General features: G+C 29.1%; 1 protein-coding gene across 4 annotated transcripts in view; it reads left to right on the top strand.

The window, feature by feature from the left end:
• LOC116775581 (hemicentin-1) overlaps positions 1–24,492 on the top strand; it is a 249,666-nt gene that overhangs the window by 142,867 nt on the left and 82,307 nt on the right. For all 4 annotated transcript variants that reach the window (XM_061525171.1, XM_061525172.1, XM_061525173.1 and 1 more), the window contains exon 3: positions 10,409–10,580. In XM_061525171.1, coding sequence (XP_061381155.1) covers positions 10,409–10,580 — 172 coding nt within the window. The remainder of the gene's footprint in view (positions 1–10,408; positions 10,581–24,492) is intronic.

The raw sequence follows: 24,492 nt of genomic DNA, 5'->3' as shown, positions 1-24,492 counted from the left end.
AGATTCCAATTTATAAAATAAAATAAGAACCTTATTTTCCTTTTTCATTATTCTGTTCGACTATTTCCTTTAACTTTAATATATTGCCTTTTTGATTTCAAGGGTAGTACGACCTAAACTTTTTGGTTACCTACCTTTAAACTTCATTAAAACGAATATGTATTTTAAATACTATCTCAATATTGATAGGAACATAATATGTTTCTATGATCTATTGTACGTTACAAACTAAATTATGCGAGAGTTTCCTATAATAGTTTTAAATTACAAACATCATCACCTCTATATTAACTTCCGTTAACAGAATGTATAAAGCAAACTTTTGAACAATTAAGTTTTAATGGAGCGAATAATTAGCGCTGTAATAACGTAACGTGAGTCGAACGTCAGCTTTGATAATGAATAAATGAAATAAAAATATTAAATAAAGTAAAAAAATATGAGTAATAAACGCGTTTTATTGAAATATAACATTTTAATACTATAAATATAATTTAAAAATGAAGCAAATCACCATGTTATTTGTAGTTCAGTAAATTATACAAATATAGTATATAAAGAAGTTAACGAATTAGAGAAACAATATTCTGTAGTTTACCTTTTTAATAAAATGACATTATTTTTAAATTAGATGGAAAAAAACAAGACGATGACGTCATAAAGGTGTTGAAGTTGTGGCTCGGGCTCAAGATATCGGTTGATTCGTCAGCTTTATTCAGGGACCGCAATCGTTTTGGGATGAGTCTAAAAAGGTCATCGGAGCTCTACAAACACCTAAGATATGTATATGTACATTACGAGTACATACTATATTCATGTCATATTATTTATATGAGAATGAAATACGCTTTGTCTTAATAAGATATTAGTTTACCTAAATGATAACTAAATTCAGGCGATCGATTGTTAGGAACTCGTTTAGTTTTAAATTGCTAAAAATGCAAAAATGATTCGTCACTTTAATTAAATTTATTTATTAAAAATGCATTTAATATTAATATTGTAGGTTTTCACAACATATTTATAAAACCAACAAAATAAATTTATCATTTTAAACATTTAAGTATAAATATTTACATTATATAATTTAGTTGACCTGAATCTCTGTATAGATATCTCGTAAGAAAAACCTTATAGAACCTTTTATAAATCTCACTAAACAAAAACCACAAACTAAATAAAATCTCCAACCCAAATGCAAAATATCCTAAATGAAAATGTATTTGCAAATAAGCTATATAAAATCTCAACAAAGCGAACACTGGGGTATAAATAAGGAATAACTGCACTTCCCCTCGCCGAGATAGATCCGATCCTTTAGAAACATGTTCTGCAATTGCTATTAAATTACTGATATTTCAATACTGTCAGATGCACGGAAACGTTTGAGCCAAAGATGTTTTAGGATTTAACTTGCGATTTTGAATTCAAAAATGATTTGAATTGTGTCGTTGTGTTCGTGACACAAACTTGAATTATTGAGCTGTTTAACAATTTCACGTTATGTTTTAAATTATTTCATGAAATAATAATGTATGTATTTATTATTTTCTTTAAACAGTTTCTAAGTTAAACCGCTGTAAAGATTATTATACGTATCAGAAATAAAATTTGATAAGTTACTCAGTACAATATAAAAATTTTATGCTTTCACTCTTTAATTTTTCTTACAACCTTACAAAACACCAATAATATGAGAATTATTAGCCTAAATTTACTTAAAATGTTATATTTACAATATTTTCTTGCAAAATTTTAAATTACGCCTCATTCTTCTATCCCAGAGTCCTTTTCGAAAAGATTTATTAAATAACTTTGTCTATTCTGTACTGTGTACTTTGTTACCGAACTAACCTTAAACAAAGGACATTATTAACAACATGCAATGAATATAACATATGTTGTATTATAATAAAAATGGTTATAATGCTCTTATGAAGTTGTTACCTTTTATAATTTAAAGAATGTCAATTAAAAGATAAAATATCTGTTACCTAGTTAGAGAGTAGTGTATTTCAATACTATTTATTTACTTCTAAAGCCAAGTAAGTTACAAACAAGTTACGCTAGATATTTTCTTCTATCTAAAAATCAATTAATCTCGAACAGGATAAAGTTCTTTTACTTTGCACAAGCCACTTGAAACCAAACGCCACATTTAAAGTTAAACATATCGATAAATCACTGTAACATTTAACCTTTTAAAAACTATAGCAATAAAAAAGAAATATTTTTATGAACTTGCCCCATAAAAGTGGTAGTCTGTAATTGGGCGACGTTTCCACGGAAATTTATGTAGCGTTTTCAGTTTCGGCAAAAGTCCGACGAATTCGGGCAATCTTGATTCAAGAAATTTGAGAAGTTGAGTTTTACAATTTATTGCATCGAATTGCCTTATAAGTTTTTACGAGCCGGCTTGACGATTTGCTACGCTCAGTTTGATTTTTGAAATCTAAGGTGTTGGTATTGTACTTGTATTTATTCAATATTGGCTCAAAGTGAACGAAATATTTGAAAAGTTTTTATAATTATAAAGTACGCTCTGTGAGACAGGTGAAATAAATCAGAACGTACATACGAAAGGAAGTTTAACCTCATATTATAACGGAAATAGAAGTATAAAAAAATAACTTTCTCTTATTTAATACTTAATATATTATTCCCAAAGCCAAGCCATAAGTTTAGTCCCAAAGAAAAATTGCTTACTGCTTATCAAATCTTAAATATATCTCAGATCTGTTTATTACGATTAAGTAATGGGAGTAAATTCCTAAATCCTCCCCTATACACTACCATAATCCTATTTCTTCCTCCCCTACTTCCTTTATTCCATAAAATAAAAACCTCTAAGTGTTCAAGTTCTACGGTTACCTATTTACCGCTAGTTAGATATTCATCAACGCAAATCTTTAAAAAAATGTGTATGTATATAAGGCACTATAATTGTATTAAAGCTATGTATTATTACATTCAGGATAATATTTTCAAGAGGTTATTGAAACATTAAATAACAGAAACCTGTTAATAAACGAGATTTTAACATTGATTTTATTATTAAATAATCATCTGTAGATTCCATCGTTAATATTAATTGAGTTTGATGAGATATCTTAAAATAAGACTTTAATTTTCTACCTTAAATAATTCAAGTGATCAGAATTACAGATTTATTGAGTTTCAATCTTTTCAAATGTAAAAAACTTATTAATATTGATGTATATTAAGTTTTGAATAATTAAACAGTGAAATTAATATTAAGAATATTGAAATTTTGTGATGTCTTTATTGTTTTTCGATAAAATTTTATGGAACAGTTAAATATAATAAAAAATTTACAAGAATACAGATGAAACTATAAAAGTTATGTTGCAATCTCGTTATCATTTTATACTTGGCAATAACTTGCTTGCAACTTATAGGAGTTTCTTGATATACTTGTTAGTGTAAATTATTATTAAAAAAATCTCGAACAACTATCGTATCGAATTTGATGTAACTCTTCACAAATAATAATTTTTGAAATTAGAAAGAATTTACACTCTTCCATCAGGCTCAGAATACTGAAAAACTATTTCTAATAGCGGCTAGATTGATTATTTGTTGAAGCAATTGAGTTGTCGCATCTCAGAATCCGCGGATTCAAACTCTAAAAGCCGTTAATACTGTCAATTGCTTTATGATATTTTTAAAACACTGTCATCAAATGAAGTTTTTATTGTACGAGTATTAGCCTTATCGTATGACCTCAGACAAACTTTTCTTTTATATATACTATCCAAAAATATTAGAGTTACAAAAAGATTTTTGCTAATACACGTACATGTACATAACACCTCTGATTTTCTTCTAATGTTTTTGCTATTATTTTTTCCACCTGTCAGGTTATATAATCTGTAAGATATATTTATTAAACCGATCGGACACAACACGGTCGATGTCCTCTAACATTGTACAGACAGCTTAGAATGTTATAAAACACTTTAAACTAACTTCTGTTAGTAAGAAGGATAACCTGAGACATTTCAATACTGAGCTGTCGTCACGTGCTATGATACTTTGTTCAAGTGACATTACTTATTGAGTTCCCTTCTTCTTGTTTTACTGCTACATACCAAATTTTTTACCAGAAATAAAGGAAATTTTCAATTTATTTTATTGTATGTACATCTAGATCCACTCTTAAGTAAGTCTTGCATCATTATTTTCGATTATTATGAAAAAAATATATTTTTTGTATCTTAATAAACTTCGTAGCAATTCATAATTTAATATATTTTTATTGAATCTAATTAAAATATGCTAACTGGTTTATTTAAATATTATAATAACAATATAAATAACTCTATTTACTTTCTAATTGAAAGTTAAAGCATCTCGGTGTAATTATTTTAAACGAACCTTTTCATCGTACGACCTTAGTCATTAAATGTAGATTTCCATGATAGCTGTTATAATAATTCCTATATTTATATCTAATATTATCAAGTTAAGTGACTCTAACTATAAAATGAACTGGAATATTTCTCTTCGCTGTCAACTCCATTCAGCGAATCCCTCTGACATACAAAGCTTTCATCACGATTCTTCTACGAAGAGAAAATTAATAGCCCACCTTTTACTAAATTATTTGCTTTCATATAATTTTAAATATAGTATGAGCCATTAGAGCAAAATAAAAAGAACTCTATGAATGACAAAATGTATTAACCTTCGTAAATATTAAAATATCTACCTAAAACAAACTAAGGCACTATCTACTACAACATCTCAACGCTTCGATAGTCAGATGATTTTCGTTTAATAACTTTATTTATACGCTGATTAAGTAAGAGATTGGTTACACCACAGCGGGTATTAATTACCCTAAATTCGGGTGAATTTACAGTAATAATTATTAGTATACAAGAACGAAACCAATATTAATACAAGTAAGCCTCAACTGTCCTCAATATTGAAGCCGATGACTTAGCAGCAACTTAAAACGCTGTCGTAAGTAATGACTTCCAGTTTGATAACACGAAACCTTGTACATATCCAAGTCATGATTTATTGATGAAAGTCACGCATTTTAAAGCTAAACTTATAATAGGCATAATTTTTGTTATAATAACCCAAGTTAAGTGGAACTTAAATTTTTCTTGTAATGTGTACAGCTTTTAAAACGAAGTACAGTTCCTTCAAATATCTATAATAATTATGCAAATATTTTAAGATATCAAAATCGTATTTTTATATCCAAATTCATTTCTTCTCTTCAAGTTAAAGTGATTCCTGTTATCAAAAATCTCCAATACTGTTAACTTTAATAATATTGTCACATTCTCTTAACTAATTTTCCATTATTCACCAAACTATAATAAAATATTTTTCTTATGTATAATATTTTGTGGACGGTACCCCGCATCAGAGCTTAGCGTTACCAAGTGGACGAGTTCTTAAAAGTTTTAAAAACTATTCATCGTCATTTCATCTACATTGTAATATATTTTAAAAGTCAGTTTTATTACTGAAGTGAAGACAACGATGTCATTAAAAGATTTTTTACTATCTGTACAATAAATAAATATATTGTAAATGTATATGTATCTTTTCTGTGATGAGAGCTATATGCTTAAAGTATCTTAGCTGACCCAATAACTATTTACTGGTAGTTATATAGCTGACCCAATAACTATTTAGTGATATTAATTTATCAGAATTGTGTTATATAAAATTATATTTGCTACATATGTCGATTATTTTATATGTAAAATATTCGTTATGTAAAATTGTCTACAAGAATTAGCCTGAGTTAAATATCTTACTGTCTTTTTTATTGAGGTTTGTTTTGAAAACAATTTCACATCACAAAGGTTCTTGAATGTTGAACGAAATTCTCTGTTTCATAATCTAATCCGCTAAACCTCAGCTTGTCTTAAACACCACGTTCTCACACAAATATGCGTAATGTTATATCGACGTGAAATACTCATATTATTTTTTTATCGTTACATTATTATCGAAGGACGAGGATTAGGATGATATATTCTAACAGCTCTTTACTAACTATTCAACAGAATATACATATATATTTATATATTATTTTTTGACATAGAATTAACTTAATTATTACTGAGGTAAATATTTCCCACATAGTCCAATTTATAAGTTTTATCATATCGAGAAAAACACTATGAATTATTTTACACTCGTATATGCTTAGATTTTTTTCTTATCCCTATATTATTAGTTATCTTTTTTTTTAGAAGTAGTGTATTTTTTTGGAACACGTTAATAATCGTAATTTAACGCTTTTCATCAAATTAACTTGAACGCAGAACAAAGCCAGAAATTCTCGGAAGATTAAATCCAAGTGAATGATCACTGAACCGAGAGCAACAAGAGATTGTTGTGTGAGAATTAAATAAAATATCAAAATATATACATGTAATAAAACTTCATAGATTTAGATAACAGTGGAAGGGATATTTTATTATGATTCTGAATTTTTATTCTACCTTATCTTGTGTTAGAACTTTAATAAAGTGACATCTTGAATTCAAATATAACACATTTAGTGATATTAATTCCGTGTAGTCGTGGATGCTATGCGGCTAAACGGCTATTAGTTGTATAATCCTAATACCACTTGTCATACGTCACCCACAAGAGCGTAGCGTGTGGTATAGGATAAAAGATATAAGCGATCTTTTTCTCAAGTGGATTAGTAATATATCATGTTTTCTAAAATATGGTAAAAATATACAAAGAAATTATTCGGAGTTTAGAGAGAGAAACACAATGTCTGTGGCAGTATTTATTTACTCAAACATAAGGTGAAAATATCGTTTCGATTTCAGAAACACGCTTATAACATTTACCTCGCAAAAACGCGGTCTACTTGATTTTATTTTAAGAAAAATGTTTGCAATTGTGGAACTGGTGAATTTTCTTGTTGATTCAGTACAATAGAATTACACTTCGATGTAATATAGACGGGCTATGACCTGGATATCTAAATTTATACTGACTTTTTCTTCCATGCCATAGAAAATATACATTTTTTATTCGCAGTTTTGTATTAACGATGAAATTATTGCCATTTTAAACAATTTATATTTTTTTTGTGAGCAATTTCTTCCAGTGACGTTAAGATGTAACCATAAAGCATAGACTTAGTGACCTGGTAAGCTTAGAATATAGTATAAATACGAGAGAGAAATTATGAAGATTATTATTTCACGCAAAATTATTTATAAAACGAAATAGTTATAAGAGACGAAACCTCTTAGCATTCCATGGATTCATCTTGCGGGTGCCGGGTCCATCGCGTTGCAGGGAGAGGAGCTTCAACAGTCCCTGGGACTTGCGACCCAGGTGTAGGTTTAAGGGGCCCCTAACTAATGCAAGTTAACTACTCACCTCCACTGTTCAAGCTCCTCTCCCTACCTAACCAAATTTGAAGAGAACCTACTAGGGCTGCATTCGAAGTACGTTCCAAGAATAAATTGATGTGAGTTCTGGACAGGCCGGAGTCTTTTAGTATGTTGTAGAGAGATTTAGCCGTCTACCTCTCGCTCCCACTTCTGCCGCGTATAAATCCACAACGAACCTATTTCGAGTGAGTTCGTTAGTGAGCTCGTAATATTTGTTGATCTTGATGGTATGGTCTTTGGGGATGTTGGCTTCCCAACGAACCGTGCGCTCTATCATCACAACGTGCTTTAAAATTCGCGAATAAATAAATATGTCTGATCTGGAGGTCGACGCACAAATATCCTCAGGGATTTTTTCTTTCTTATTTTCTGTAGAAAACTCATATAACCCCTGTCGAATTATTCTGAAGACTGCAAGAGTCTCAAAGACTTCATAGTAGATGTTTCACGAGTGCAATAAACTTGAGTTACCAAATGCTTAATATTAATAGTCGCCATTTGACGTGTCCTTTCAAAGTGCCCGAGTGATAGGATGATGACGGTTATACAATGTACAATTATAAGTCAACCTCATGCACAGGTCCTCGACACGGCCGGGTTTATTGAAATTTCACGAAAGCGAGGTATCTGTCAGACAGCATTAATTTGTAATCAAGGGATCGGTCCTTTGGCGACGGTAGAGAATTTCCATACAAGCTCGGATTATGAACGATTCCTATATTTTCTCTACTTCATAATATATTAGCAGCTCTTAGTTAAAAGTAGCAGATGTGGCTTTGTCTACTTTTCTTGTTATTGGACGGTATTTTAGGGAAATTTGTGGAAATTCTAAATGTTTAAAAAACATTTTCACTGTCACACTTAACACCTATCATACAATAGGCAAAGTTACAGTGCTTAGACTTATTAAAATTTGTTTAAATTTTTTATAGATGGCAAAAGATTATGATATAACCTTATCTAGCTAACTAGTCAAGAGTTTTTCATTCCCTTTGTTTTGCGTACAAAGATATCTATAATTAGTTATGTTTTGCCATAAACCATAGTGGTATATTGATAGAGGATTAAATATAACAACACGTTATCTGGAATGTAGATTCTCAGTTATTTTTTTAAGTAACAAATTTTTATGTGAATTTACAATATAAAATAAAAGACAGACAAATTACCCTACTAATATTAAACGGTTACTCTTGGGGTTGTAAATATGTATGCTTGCATGTATGCATGTGCAACTTACAAATCAGAACATCTAATGATTTTATTTCACAATTCTGTATAAAGCCCGCAGGATCCACGCAAAAAATCGAGTAAAATAAATTATAGACGTCGCTGTCAGTTCGTTATATATATTGTTTGAACACACTCTACATTTTTCACTGCGCCCAATGCCGAAGTCCACAATGACTAAATTTTTGGCTATCAATAGTAATATACAGATATACAACCTATTAAACCAATGAATAACACAACATAACTGATTTGATTTGGCAAATCAACAACCTATTTATAAGGTATGACTATTGCGATGTACCTACAAATACTAGATTTATATCTTAAACTACCTGTTTGAAAGCAAATTAAATAAGGTTATTTGTTAATAAAAATATAAGCACACCTAATAAATGTAAAATATTAATATTATTTTTTATAATATAATTTATTATATATATTTTCGAGCGCTTTATTAAAGTTATATTTTTCCATTTACGTCAATTTCAACTTGATTTCCGAAGCGAATAAAAATGGTTTAATAGCCTGAGTCACAATACAATCCATTTTCACAGTTAACAGGACAAATACTGACGTTTTAAATAACTCCAGTCCACTATTTAATTGAATGGGACACTCCGGGACTGCGATCGCTAGAATCCCGAAATGGTTTCGAATCCGGGATTATTCCTATCAGGTCAATGTTGGAGCGATTTAAATGATGTTGTTATTCAATAGATCTGCCGTTTTATTTAGATCCCTTGGATTTATATCTGTTTGTCTTTACTTTGTGGATTTTTATAGTTATTAAATCTCTTTTTTATCGTATATTTTGAAAGGAAGGTAATATTTTTTGATATAACTTAAGGGCGAGGTTTGTTCAAATATTTGTCCGACAGAAGCTTGGTTTCTGTAAGTTTTTTTTTTTGTGAAATTCTTATTATGAAATATTACGATGAAAATGAAATAATTATTTATTAATATTCTTTTAGCTTTTAATATCTCGGATGAATCATTACCAAATTCTTTGTGTTGTATAAAATTTGTGTTTGTTTTTCATTTAGCCTCGATTGTAAGTTTATTTACATGTAATTTATATTTTGTACCAAAGTGTTATCTTAGAATATACATTCAACCACGCTATATAAAAAGTTCGAGACGAAAACTTGTCAAATTGTTATTTATTAGAAACCTTGTAAAGAGTTGTGAATAATTGTGTTAGCCAAATCAGGCAAAAACTAGTTATATGTAATGTGTTATGAGAAAAATAAGAATATCAAATAAATTGAATCGTATACATATCGTTTTATAATTATAAAGTTGACTTTCCTATACTAATTCACAAAAATCATTAATTCATGTTTCAATGTCTTAATGTAAAGAGGGAAGTATTTTAATTATAGCTTATGTCTTTTTATCTATATTTTGTTACTTCAATAAGAATTATGGTTCAAAATTGCTTTATATTTATTCTGTATTGAATATTCAAGTCAAATAGAAACTAAGAACTGGAAGAGCTGCTTTTAATTGGGTACAGCTGTAATTGGCTCGACTTCGTTGTGGGCTATCAGAATAACTCTTATATTAATACCAAATCCAATTTATATTCAAACCTAAACTAATAAGATAAACAATTACACACACATATATTTATATTTATATAAACATTTTGTGCGTGTGCGTTTATATATGCATATGTGTGTGTATTCGTTTCATGGAAATAATATTTAGATTTAAAAAATAATTTTAATTAGGTGACATAGCATCAATTTCATTTTCAGATCACGCTTCATCCCTTGTGGGAAACACGGCGAGGTTGAGATGTCGCATCGATGGCAAATCATGCGGAGAGATGCACAGCATCAAATGGTACAAGGCGGATGCTAGGGTGTATGTGTACTCCGCTTCCAAGGACGCTGCTATCAATAGACCAGAGGGAGAGATGATGGACAGGTGAGTGACTTGTTGTGGAAATATAATGTTCTTCTCATGATATCCTCATGATATGAAAAAAATATGATAAATATATTAGTCATTATAAAACACACAGATAATATATATAGAAAAAAAGAGAGTATGTTGTCAATTTATTTAAGTTACGAAATAGCATAATCATCTAACATTTTGAATATTTTCTTTGTGACACTCATAATAACTTAATATAAATAATTTTTCATTTTCCTAAAAATAATTATGTCATTCGTACAGAAATTCTTTTTTAATGCGTCGTTGTCACATATTATTTCAGGAGACCATTATACAGAACTCAAAAGAAACTGAATTTTAAATTAAAACTGACTCCAAAACAAAAGTAGCTCATGACGTACCGAAATATTAAGTATAGAAATATTATATTCTATAGAAATATACCCAGTTTTTATATTGTATCCATGTTATTAAAAGTTAAATTTAAAGAACCGCATATTAAAGTTATACATTAATATCTTAGCTTAGCTTTACCGGTGGTGACAAGTCACGTCAGTTCCACATTACATTTGTAACGTGGACGCGGTTTCTGACCACTTGTCATAACATATATAGCAGCAATTTTAATATTTAATTACCTAATTTTAAACTGTGAGATAGGACCAATTTTGAATATTACTTTTTTATTACCTATGTATATGAATACTTAAATTTTGGCGGCGTGTTTGTAACTAAAATAACCTTTCAACTAAATTATTATGTGTCTAAATATATTAAATGAAGTAAAATATAATATTATTCTTAATTTTGTGTCTCTGTCTGTTTGTTCTGACTAATCCATGTAACAACTAGACACATTTTGGTAGGACTTCACTGATGGATAGTGAATGTTATAAGGAGTATCTTAGGCAACTCATTTCTTTTATGAAGATTTAAAATATTAACATGTATTTAAAAAACTACGAAGCATGACCAAAGTCGCCAGCTCAGCTAGTATAAAATAATTTCAAAGGAACTTTATATTTCTTTTCCTTCGTTTTCGTGAAATAATTAATTTCATAAAACCTGGCGTCTGATTCATGAGTAATATCAAAATCAGACGCCGCAATCCTTTAAACATTCATAAATTATAAAGCTAAAAATAGACGGAATAAAACTTCTCAGGCCACTCATAAATAACAACGAATCCGATAGACCAATCAAAAATGTAACAAAGAAATACCGCCAGTATTCCACGTAAGGTAAAGCGGTTAATGCCATGAATAATTATTATATACAACCGTTGAATATGTGCCGGCATTTGTAAATGTCACACGGTTTCACAATAAATAGTTGTGGTTCATTTGAAAATAGACTTTATTACGTTGTATTAAGTGCTAATGTACTCGCGTCGTGATAACCAGATACCCGCTGTAAACTAATAGAATGTGGAATGAGATCCAAATGGCGTGTCTATTACGTGTGTTGTTATCATTTAAAATGTAGAGCTGTGACTATGGCTATGGCTATGGCCATGGCCATGGCTGTGGCTGTGGCTGTGGATATAACTATATATGGCTACAACTATATACAACTATGTTTTATATAAAAAAAATATACTTTCAAATTACAATTATCTTGGTAGAGTCCATTTGATATATTACAATAAAAATCTTCTAATCCTTCTCATCGGCATGAATAATATGAAATATAAAGAAATATCACGCAATCTAAAATATAAATTTCTCTTTACGTATTACACAAATTTATTAACTATAATAACAAGCGACTTAAACAACATGCAATGTGCAATAAAGAAATAAGTTTAGTGCTAAATGTACATTATTATGATTTATAACAGTTTGTTGAATGCAAAAATAAATTTGCACATTTTTATATTGCTGTTTTAATTGCTGAGGCGCTTACTTTATAATTGTGCTTCTATAATTTAAATGGATTTTTACAATTGCAATGAACAAAGCTTAGAACTTTGTTCGTTCGTTTAATGGAACTATCTTTTTTTACATATATATTTCTGTAAAATTATATAATTTTAATGTAAAAATCTCATAATCCACTGACACACATTTTATCAGTGTGGAAGGTTAAGCCAGAACTGTTGATATTTGCATTAGTTTCTAGAGCAAAAAAGGAGCTGGACAAAATAATACCAAACAAATTGACCAAAATAAAACTAAAACTGTATTTGTTATAAATAAGTTAGAATAAGTAACTTTGTCAATTTTTTTTTAATCGAGACCAAAACATAACACACATTCACATATAGACAAAATATTGTTACCACTATTTTCATATAAACAAAAATATGAGCGCACGTGAATTCTTCATCATATTTAATTACAAATTTATCTCTTAGCACCTCCGTAGTATCTCGTAGCAGCTCCATAGTATCTCGTAGCAGCTCTGTAGCATATCGTAACATATCTACGTAAAAGTAGCATTGGGCTTATAATAATGACTTTGAAATTCAAAACTTTGTATAACTTTGAGGCAAGTTTGAATATAGAGAAAGATTTGGACTAATTTTCTCTATAAATATAACTTTGGGTAACTGAGTTTAATTCTTGAAATTTAGTTTCTATAATGAAACTTTGTGTTTATATGAATTCATTTCTGTTTTAGAAACATCGTTACTTTATGAATTCCTGTCTTACAATCCCCTTTGTCACTAAAACGGTTTATTTTTAACATCAAAATTCAGTCCAAATATACATTAATGGAATTTTCACAATAACAAATGTAGGAATGTTAAATTCTCTCATTTGTTTGTTTGTTTGTTACAAAAATCGCTGACTCGCTCCTGGCGGACTTCAATACGGAGGTAGTTTAACACAAATAAAACTTTTCATATATTTGGATCCAATTAAAAGTTCACTCAGTTAAAACTAGTTTCAGTTAATATAATGTATGTTCGTCTGTTTCTTTGTATATTCCAAACCGGACATATAATTAAGACTTTTTGATCATTTATAAATAATCTGTGAGTAATTATTACCAAATATGTTATTTATATTAAATTAAAGATACGTAATAGAAGATTAGATCGAACCAATCGAGTAATAAGGCCACAGGATTTATTAACGAGTGATAATGGAACCATACCGCTAGCTCATTCAGATCCTATTATGATTCAATTAATAGGTAAATGACATCTAATAATGTTGTCAATAATATTTCGTTAAGGTAATTTTTTTAGTAATTATTCTATTTATAGATTCAAGATGCTTACATATTATGTTCACACATGTTCATAGAGGTTACATCGTGACCAAAGACTATAAATCTAAACAGATATCTGCAAGTAGGTTAAGGTATTAAATTGTCATTGGATTGTAATATTGTGAGAGCAATTTGTTTTTTCTTGCTACAAGGTTTGTTCGACGTAATCACAGAATCAAAAGCTTACTTAATAAAAAAGTCTAGAATGGAAACATCGTCTCGTTCCTTGTTGTAAATTTATTTCACTGTATTCACTCACTAATGATAGAAAATATTTAATTATACTGACTTATACTGACTATTATAAAATAGATTACTGTGACTTATACTGACTATTATAAAAAAGGTATATTTAATATTTAATTTACAATTTTCATTAACAGAATAAAGGTTTATGACGTATGAGTTTCATTATTTAGCATATACATAGATAGAAATTTACTTGTAAAAAAAACTACTTTTTAATGTATTTTCTTTGTTTTTGTCAAGCTAATTATTTGTGATATATTATCTATTTAAATATTTTACCCAATTCGATTTGCTTATTCGTAATTTTTCACTAATATACAACACATCTAACTAAAATTCAAATTTATATCTAAGTAAATTAGTTAAAATAATCGTGTTATAAATCGTTTGCACTAATTACATTCATTTTTTATTTGTCATAAATTACATTTGTCCAAGTTGTTACTAGATTAAGTAACTCGCTGATAATGTGGACGTGATCAACGTGGTCACGTATAACGTGTGGTGTGATTGTGAGCGAGAAAATTCTCATTTCCATTTAGAGTGCTTTATTTTAGTACATTTAAATTTTAATTAGGGAAATAATTTAAATATAAAAAAATGTACATAACTAACATATTGTATTTAGTCATTTATAAAATAGGATTTTTTTACTGAATTTAAATCAGTAGTTATCTGTATATCGAGATATAATAAAATATATAATATTGAAAAAATGATTAAATATATTTAACTTAAACAAAGCCAAAGAAAAAGCGAAATTTCTGTCAAATTATTCATACATATGAAATATAATAGCATAAGCACCGTAACGTATTCCACCTATCAGTTACACCATACACCAAAAGTACGTGAATTTTAAATATAACTCAAGATATTAAGATTAATCCTTTGGGCTTGTTGTGAGTTTGGTTGCTTTATATAATACTAGTGTTTGCCCGCAACTTCGTCTGCGTGAGTTTCAGAATTAGAAATGTAAATTAGGTGAACAGGTGAACTTAAAGACATTAGATAAGAAGATTTTGGATTTGATCAACTTATTTTTTTTTTTCATTTTTAATTTAATGAAAAGTATCCTATGTCCTTTCCCTTGTTCTAAGCTATGTCTCCGCCTATTTTCAGCCAAACCCGTACAGCAGCTCTTGAGTTATAAATAGTGTGACTAACACAACTTTATTTTATATATATAAAGATAAACAATTTTACATACGCAATAAATAAATTAATGTAAAAACTCAGTTAATGCACATTTCTTTATTAATAATTAAGTTATAGATTATATAATGTTCGTATAATTATATTATCAATATAAAAGAAACTTTGAGATATTACTTTAAAGAAATTGTATATAGGAATAATAGAAAAAAAACTTTTATTGAAGCGGGATTCAAATCTAAAACTTTCGGAGTATAACGTACTGGGACGTTTCACTAACTGTGCATACGCGATAGTTTAGTTGCAGGTTTGATTTCTTCTCACGTTGATGACTTTTTCATTGTATTTCATCTACTTGATATTTAATTAAAATATACATGTTGTAATATCTAAGCTTTCTTACTACGCCGGCCTCATAAAACATGTTATCATGGCCGCTTAATTGTTACGTTTCCCCAAGAGCGCCGTAATTTCAAACGTCCGTAGTAACAGTTTAAATTCTGTTTTAACTGTATTTTGCTAATTAGAATAGTTTTACAGTCGTGCGTTAGTATAAAATGCCTTTAAAAATAAATTTATGTTTAACCATGAACCGAAGATTTAACTAGTTCTCAAATAATGATATATCTGTATTAAACAATAGGATAATTAAACAGACGTTCCTTCACTCGTTACGTTAATATATATGTTCTAAATGAGAAGAAATAGTTTATTTATTTCTCATAAAATTTATCTTATATAAAAAAATAAAAACAATTAAACAAATCAATAAATTGTATGTCTTTCTATAAAAAAACCTGATTCAACTCTTTAGAATTAGCTTGGAGTGTCCTTGAAATGTAAGCCTCAATGGCAGGCTTAATGGTAACGATCCTAACATTGTTTATTCGTTCCACATCAATATTGTCATTGTAATAACGTCCAGCGTTTAGATACAGCACCGTCCATCGGCCTGTAATTGTCTCCATCAATATAGTCCAGGGAATAGACACACGTGGAATTAAACATTTCAAGTTGAGTTATAAATGTATTTCAAGTCCAGCAAAAATAATACGCTATCTTTTTATATATATTTTATTTAAAAAAACGTGATATAAGTATATAAATCATATATATATATATTTCAGTGGTATCATTTTCACTAACAAAAGGCTAGTTTTTATCTCATAACTATCCGATACAAAAGTGTTTGAATAATTTCAAACCGACGAGCTGAAGCCTTCCTAAAATTTTGTTGTTAGTGGTTTCATCATTGTTATTTCATATTCATGACAAACAAAGAAAATTACCCAAATTTCAATTCATCTCTGTGAGAATATAGCATTGGAAGCCTTTTATTTTATTGTGAAAAATTTAATTAGAAGTTAAGAAGAGACGTTATCTGTTTTATTTCGATTATGTCTTTAATACACCTTAACCTTCACACAAATAACACGTTCTAAATTTATCAGTCTCAGAATGTAAAGATTTTATTTGGTTGAACACTTTTTGATCATTCAAATGTCTTGTTTTAATCTAATTGAACAAAAATTTGACTAAAAGTTGGATGAACGTTCCATCTATTACCTAAAGTGGTATAAACTAAAGATTTAGATAGCGAGCTTACAAGCAGAGAGCGATTCTTTCACGTCAAATGTAGATAAATCTGGTCTAAGTTAGATAAATCAGTAGAAAATCCGAGCTGCCGTCCGTTGCGTTCAGCCATACTTTGTATCAGCAATACATTTTAGATTTTAATTTTACGATTGATTTAAGATGGCCATTCGTGTATTAAATGACTTTCAACCTTATACTGGTACTTAATAAAGTTTATGTTTGTATATAGTTCGAAATAAACTGTGTGTATACTTGTGTTTGCGTAAACTCTTGTATGCTTGTGTGTGAGTTTGTTAATATTAAATATTGAAATTAATAGATGAGATACTAGTAAGAATAAAAACAACACAAATATATACCGTACAAACGAAGACAAAGTCACGTTCTGACGTTATTTATTCAACAAATCCTATACAGTGATCAGTAAAAATATGATTATAGAGTAACTATTTGACATGAGAACAGAAACCATGTAATTGGTTGGTTGAATTTACAATTTGAACCCAATATATTCTGCTAATTAGCTCTTTCTAGCAATTCAGCGATCTATAATTTCAGCATTTGCAGAATGGTTCCGCAAACGTAATGAAAAGGAAACTTTGCTAGACTGTTGACTATTTCAAATATACAATAAAACAGTTTATACATTTAACATTATAAAAATGTTAACGAAATGCCATTACAGAATTCATATGTCAAAAAACTGATAGACAAGTTTTTAAAATTAATACAAAGAATAAAGAAAAATATGAAATCGCAAAAATCTAAGGGGGCGTGTTATTTAATAGGCTATAAGATATTATGAGCACATTGTTTCAGTAATCATCTCATAACTTATCTTTCAAAATGCATCACCAGGTGTCTAATACTGTTATCAATGCTATAATAGTCTGCCCAAAAGCGCTCTAATTTTAACCGTTCACTGTAACAGTTTAAATTCACAGTTTTAACAGCGTTTCACTAATTACCTCAGTTTTATGGGCGTCCTGGCAACATTAGCTCTGTTGAAGTGCTTTTGTGAAGAGAATTATAAAGGAATAGTGCCTCCACTAAGGCCTAATCTCCATTTAAAGAGCTTTTTATATTATCATGTTAAAAAAAATTCAAACATTCAATCACCGCTCATTAAAAATTTACAGTGATTTAGCTTAGATACTTAAATACAATAAAAGGCAATTTATGGAAATATTCTTTGCAGTCCTTGAAGGAATATGTCGGGAAGGTTGTAATATATATTAAGTCACATACTCGTATTGTCACAGCTACCACATTTATTTTATTGAAGTATAAATTATAAATTTTCCTTCCAACCCAATTCCAAAGTCCACCCAGATAAAGCTGCTGCCGAAACCTACTCTCTTATATTAAGGTAGCTCAGTTACATGGTTAAAAAACTTGGAAGAAAATGCCGTCTATTTTACTTCCTAGAATATCACGATACAGAAAAGAAACTTTCAATCAAGCAAAATGCAAGTGTATTTATCTCCAGCCATCAGTATCGTTATTCTGGTGAAATAGCATTCAGACGTTTAGGCGATTCAGCTCAATATTGGCAATTTACCGTGTAATTGTGTCCGACCGTATTCCACATAGAGTACGTGAAATGTTACGGATTTGGCCACTTAAGGTTATGTTTTCACCAAAAAATTGGCTGGCCGGCGGCGTAAGGGACTAAATGAGCCAAAAGAATTAAAATTTTTTGAACATTTTGAAATTATTTGTACTTATACTTTTTATAACCATCAATTATAATTGAATTTCATGATAATTTATTAATGTCTTGTGTACAATAATATGAAATTCATCTGTGTTGCCATTTCTAAACTATATTGAAAAATAAATGAAAATTATGAAATATTAATGACAAAAATACAAAATGCTCTAATGTTTGATACAAAATTTTTTAGCAAACCAGAAACAGTTTAAGAAATCTCGTCTAGCGTTCCATCCAATTAAACGCTATAGATTTTTTGTACGAACTTGGATTGGAACAGAACAAGCAAGATAAATCAGCAGTAAATCCGAGTAGCAGTTAACTTGCAGCCGTGTGATGTATCGGCTATATATTTAGCCAAGTTTTAATGTTCCAACTTATTTGATGGGCCACTGATTTAACTTTAAGCCACTAGATAAACAAAATTTTATGTACTTTTTTAAATCTTCTTGCAGATGAAAGAGCCAATGTATAATAAGTTTCCGTAGCGTTGTCATTGCATCTCATCTGATAAAAGTATAATTTTATCAGTAGTCCTATCATCATTTAAAATAATACAAAGTTTTTGTTTTTGACAAACATACTACCTTTATTTAAATAAACGTATTATGGAAAATTTTACTTAATAAAACTTTTTTTTTAATAATATTAAAGAGTTTAAAGTTACTTTTTTCTCTTCGATTATAAATCGAAGTATTTTAAAATTAGCTTTCTTAAATGTCACAAGTTATATAACTTTTAATGGTGATCATTATATAATATATTATATACCTATGTAGGTACTAGTTTATGATTGGAATAAATGTTTAAAATGAAGTGTCATTTTTTTTAAATACCCAAAAATTATATAAGTATAATTAAAAAAAAAAACAGTGTTATATTCCTTAGTGTGATTTCACTTCACTATAAAGAAAATAAAGGTGATATTTTAAAGTCATAAAGATAACTGCCTGCATAACATATCTGAAATTTATATTACAATTTTATTGATATCAGTGAGTCCTTGCTGCCTTTATTAAGTTTTCATATCTTAGATCCTATAATGATTCGCATGAAAGAGTAAATTTTTTTTTAAGCTCAATTAACATCCTACATGCAAGCAAATTTTCTTTCATGTTTCTAAATCCGTGAATCGATAGTTTCAATAATTCCTATCAATATCTGCATATAGCAATGCCACATAATTTTGTCAGCGACTGTAATATTTTAAAATTATTTATTTTTATATATAAAGGTGCTCGCAACTTGATTGGTTCGAGTTTTATAGCGTCATAAATAACAAGATACTGAACATTCTGATAAACTTATATTTTTATTATGCCCCTTTATTTTCAGCTTTATTTCAGTTTAAATAATTTTATATACGATATATTTTAGTCAGTTTTTTGATCTAAGTAAAGAATCGCTTCTTCAATCTAATGTTATCTGGTAGTGAAGGATTGACAAAAAATACTCCTGACATAAAAATTCTTCAGGACTTGTTGGCGACTGATATTAATATTCTTTTAACACTATTCTTAAGCTCGTTTAAACTTATAAATGACTCCGGATGAAAGGAAGCCGGCCTGGGTGATTTTGAAACTCAGCAAAAAGTCCTCACTTTATCAGAATTACTTTCGTTATTTTTATAAGAAATAACCAATGATTATAATGAAACTCTGACAATGTTTTCTTAAATATCACTCACCAGTTTGTTTCAAGCAATATCCGTTTTTTAATTGGAGACGTAATTTATTATTTGTCACAGCTTTTGAATGGTACATTATATTTTTATTTTCATTTTACTAAATAAATTGCATTGCAAAATTAAAAGAAACTAATAATATAAAAATAAATTTAATAGAAACACAATTATCAAAATGTATTATATAGTAAATAAATATATATTTACTCTGGAAGTACTTGAACATGGTTGACAAACTCTTAATGAACTGGTAGAAGTGAAATTCTTGACAGTTTCTAAGGATGTATTAAATAATGTGATGAACTAATGGCAGTATTAAGACACTATGTTTATACGAGAGTACTATCAATAGATTTCCGTGTAATATTTTGCATGCACCAAAAGAAAATATAAATTTGAATCTTAAAAAAAATGAAAATGTAAGATATTGCTTAACAATTTCATCAATCGATAACAAACTTAATATATTTATCATTTCTTTCACAAACATGAAGCAATTTAGTTACGTTAATCAAAATGTAATACTTCAAAGGCATTTACAAACCAGATGGGGTTCATGAAAGTCAACTACAACACCTGGGTATTAATTCTAGAGGAAAACGCTTAATCTGTCTGTGGTAGAGAGACCGTAAATCTTGGTAAGGCTGATTTGCCCTTTGCTGAGTTATATTGAATTCAATAAATAACTTCGACACTATCTAGAATATAATATAAACAGGCCTTATAGTTTGATAATAACATAAGATGCAACAGTTCCTAAATATGTATGAATATACGTTTGTTATTTACATTTAATTATATAATTATTTAGTATATACATTAGAAAAATAAATATCTTTTTATTTTATTTAACATAACTGCATTTTCTTCTTGATACAAGAATATAAAGATGATTTGTTTTTAATATAAAATTTAAAGTCACCAGTGAATTTCGATTATTCATAGCACATTTTATACAACTTGTCACGGTCAGTGCTAGTATTTTTACGATACGTTACATTCATTATACTAAAACCTTTAAAAATCGTAAAAGACATTAATTAATTGAAACTTTTATTCCATTGAAACCATAGAGTGAAATGTAAAAAGTGAGATAGTTATCTGATTTAATCACATCGGCCATAATTGATTGAACTCTACGTAAACAGACATTACTAAGTACGTGTAATGTTCATTCTATAGAAATAAAATTGAACGGTCTGTTTGTAATATTGAAATAAACTTTTCCTAGTTTTTTTTTATATGAAAGGCGGAAAACGAGCAGACGGCTTACTTGATGGGAAGTAGTCACTGTCGCCCATGGACATCCGCAACATTAGAGTAGCGGATGCATGGCCAACCTTGGTTGAGGGAGGAGGAAAGAGTGGGAAAAAGGAAAGGACAAACGGTTCTCTCACTCATAACACGAAATGCAGCCATAAAGAGCTACTTCACGCCGATCTTCTGTGAGTGGGTGGTACTTTCCCGGTCGAGCCAGCCCATGTAACAGCTGTAGTAACTTGACCACAGCTTAATACCATCAGCTCAAAAATATGCATATGAATATATAGCGTACATATATGTACATACACCAAAATATCATTTTTTGTCTTTTTTTATTTATTGTTTGTTCCGGCTAATCTCCGAAATTACTGGGCCGATTTGGATGAAAATTTTTTTAACAGATAGATGATGTAATAAGAAGTAACTGAGCTACTTTTTGTCCCGATCCCGAATCCCGAGTCCGAAATTAAACGTCATTACGTGCGAGTGGGAGGCGGTTCGCATGCGGTGCTAAAAAAAATTTTTTTTTTTTTTACACAGACGGAGTTGCGGGTAACAGATAACATAATACTAAAATTACAATCACGTGTAATTTAATTGAAGAAAAAATTTAATTTTTTTTCTTAAAGTCAAGTCCATATTAATTTAATTTTTTTTATGTTTTGTATTGTAAAAAGTTTATGAAATTATTTTAAAATAGTCTTCTTCAGCGCAATCTTTTGTGATTCAATATTAAATGACAACTGCTTTGACTTTATCAGATGCTGCCTACACTGATTTGAACTATATTTATCTGACTTGAATTTTCCAGTCCAATGTTTTCCGATCGAGTTCGAAGGCATTATGATTTATTATTTACCAATATCAATATTGAAATGTAACACATTTTCGGTACTTAAACCCTTTTGGTCCAATTTAGGAAATCTTTTAAGGTACTTCGGAAGGTAACTTCAAGGGTAAAAAAGGTTGACTTATTTCTGTAGCACTTAACCCGAGAGTTTTTGTTACTTTTATTTTTATATTTCAATCTTAATTCTTAATATATATACTTACATGTTTTTATAGTATTCAAAGAATTTTATTCGGTTATTTTAAGTTTAACAAACCCACTGACTTACTCGAGATAAATTATTTCTATGCCATATAACTTAAGTAAAAGGAATATAATATTTTTGTTAAATATACATTAATATATCCCCTGCATATAATATTATTATCTAACAAACAGCGTGTGTTGTATAAAAGTTTAAATACAAGAGCCATATTAATAACCTCGCTGCATTCTCAACACAACGATAAAACGTTCATATCAAGAATATGAGAACTTTAATAACTGTTGTCGGGGTAAAGCGACGTTTTTAGAAAATGAAAATCCATTTCACTGGAAGTACATTAGTAGAATAAAAGATGTTACTCATAGTCATCCATTATTTACAATAAAAGTGACAAGATATTGTCTTAGGTGCTATAAAAATAACGATAAAAATCCTTTTAAATCGCTCCATATATACACAGTATTCGGTTCGCGTTGACCAAACAGTTTTGTTAGGCGCGGACAGCACTGTTTATTGTCGCCCTAAGGGCACGCTAGAATAAATTAGACTTCAGTTAAACGTATAAGAAGAAGCGTTTACCTAGCTTCCTTCTTTCATTAATAAAATTTGTAGTATTCGTAGCAAAATAAGCCGGGCATATATTTGCAATGTCTCCTTATATTTTTAATATACACAACGTTTGAATTTCAACAGCCATTTATATAAAATATCTCATACTTTATCCTCTAATCAAATAAATGAAAACCATTAAGTATAAGTAATTATTAATGATGTGATAATGATAGATTTACATGTGAAAAGTAGTATAAATATTTTTGTATTTGAGGATGATTATATAATGTGAAACGCTCGTGCTTAGCGTTTGTGCCATCCTGTAACCAACCCTAAATAAATACCTATCCGCGATAAGAATATAGAGATCCGAGATTTACTAAGGAAATACATTACGATCACATTTGAGGCTATTTTACATAAAGTGTATGTATTACCTCGACTTCGGTTGTTTTGGTGTCGAACGATAAATTCATTTGTATTTATGGTTGTGATACAAGCTTCGCGGCGTGAGATTACCTCATGATGTATGATTGTATTCGGGTTTTAATATTAAAACTTATTTTATCGATTCGGTTTTTAGGAATATTTTGTAAAACAAAATGTGTTATTTGCTTTTTTATAAAGAAGTAGTGTTTCCACTTGTATGTTCTTTCATAACCTGTACAAAATATGGGTGAATTATAACAGAAAATGTGAACGAGATTGAAATATATGACTTTAAGCTTCGTTCTTATGTAACTCAATGTTGATAACTAAAATAGAAAAATCATGTTTATTAGAATACAATAAACGGATTTATATATTTAATATTTCAATTGAATATTAATAGATTTGAACAGGTGATTTCGACCTATGGAATTGGACTTAAACTTCATAACAACAAATATTCCAACAGTCATTATAACTTTATATATATCTTACTAAATCTTACTAAACATATTTCAAACCCCTGAGTGAATCGGTAAATCAATCATTATATAACTTTTACCGTAAGTTACTTGCAATCACATTTTTAACTTAAAATTACAAGGTTATCGCATCAACGTTGGCGTTTTCTTTAACAGGACCCATAAAGTCCCTGACCCTTACAAAGGACCTTTTACGTGACGAATATATGAAATTAAGCCGAGTGATTTTGGGTCCCTGGTTAAGTACTATAATACCAAAGTCTACACAATATTTTAATATTAATTAAATAGTTCAGAGCAGGACATATTTTTACATATTTACGGTATCATTTTCAGCATTCATATACAAATCCATTACTTAGTCTGTATGTTTATTTTTAGTTTTGATGATAATAATGTTTGATTTATTATAAATAGACATTGTACGTAATAATTTCGAAAAGAATTAATAATCAAAACAGTTAGTTGTGCCCAGAGTATACTCATCAACTGTAAGTCAACAATGAGCTAAGATCAACGAAATACGAAACAAGAAGGCAAC

The sequence above is a fragment of the Danaus plexippus genome, chromosome 27, assembly GCF_018135715.1.
Source record: "Danaus plexippus chromosome 27, MEX_DaPlex, whole genome shotgun sequence".
Lineage (NCBI taxonomy): Eukaryota > Metazoa > Arthropoda > Insecta > Lepidoptera > Nymphalidae > Danaus > Danaus plexippus.
This window is presented reverse-complemented; position numbering and strand designations above follow the sequence as displayed.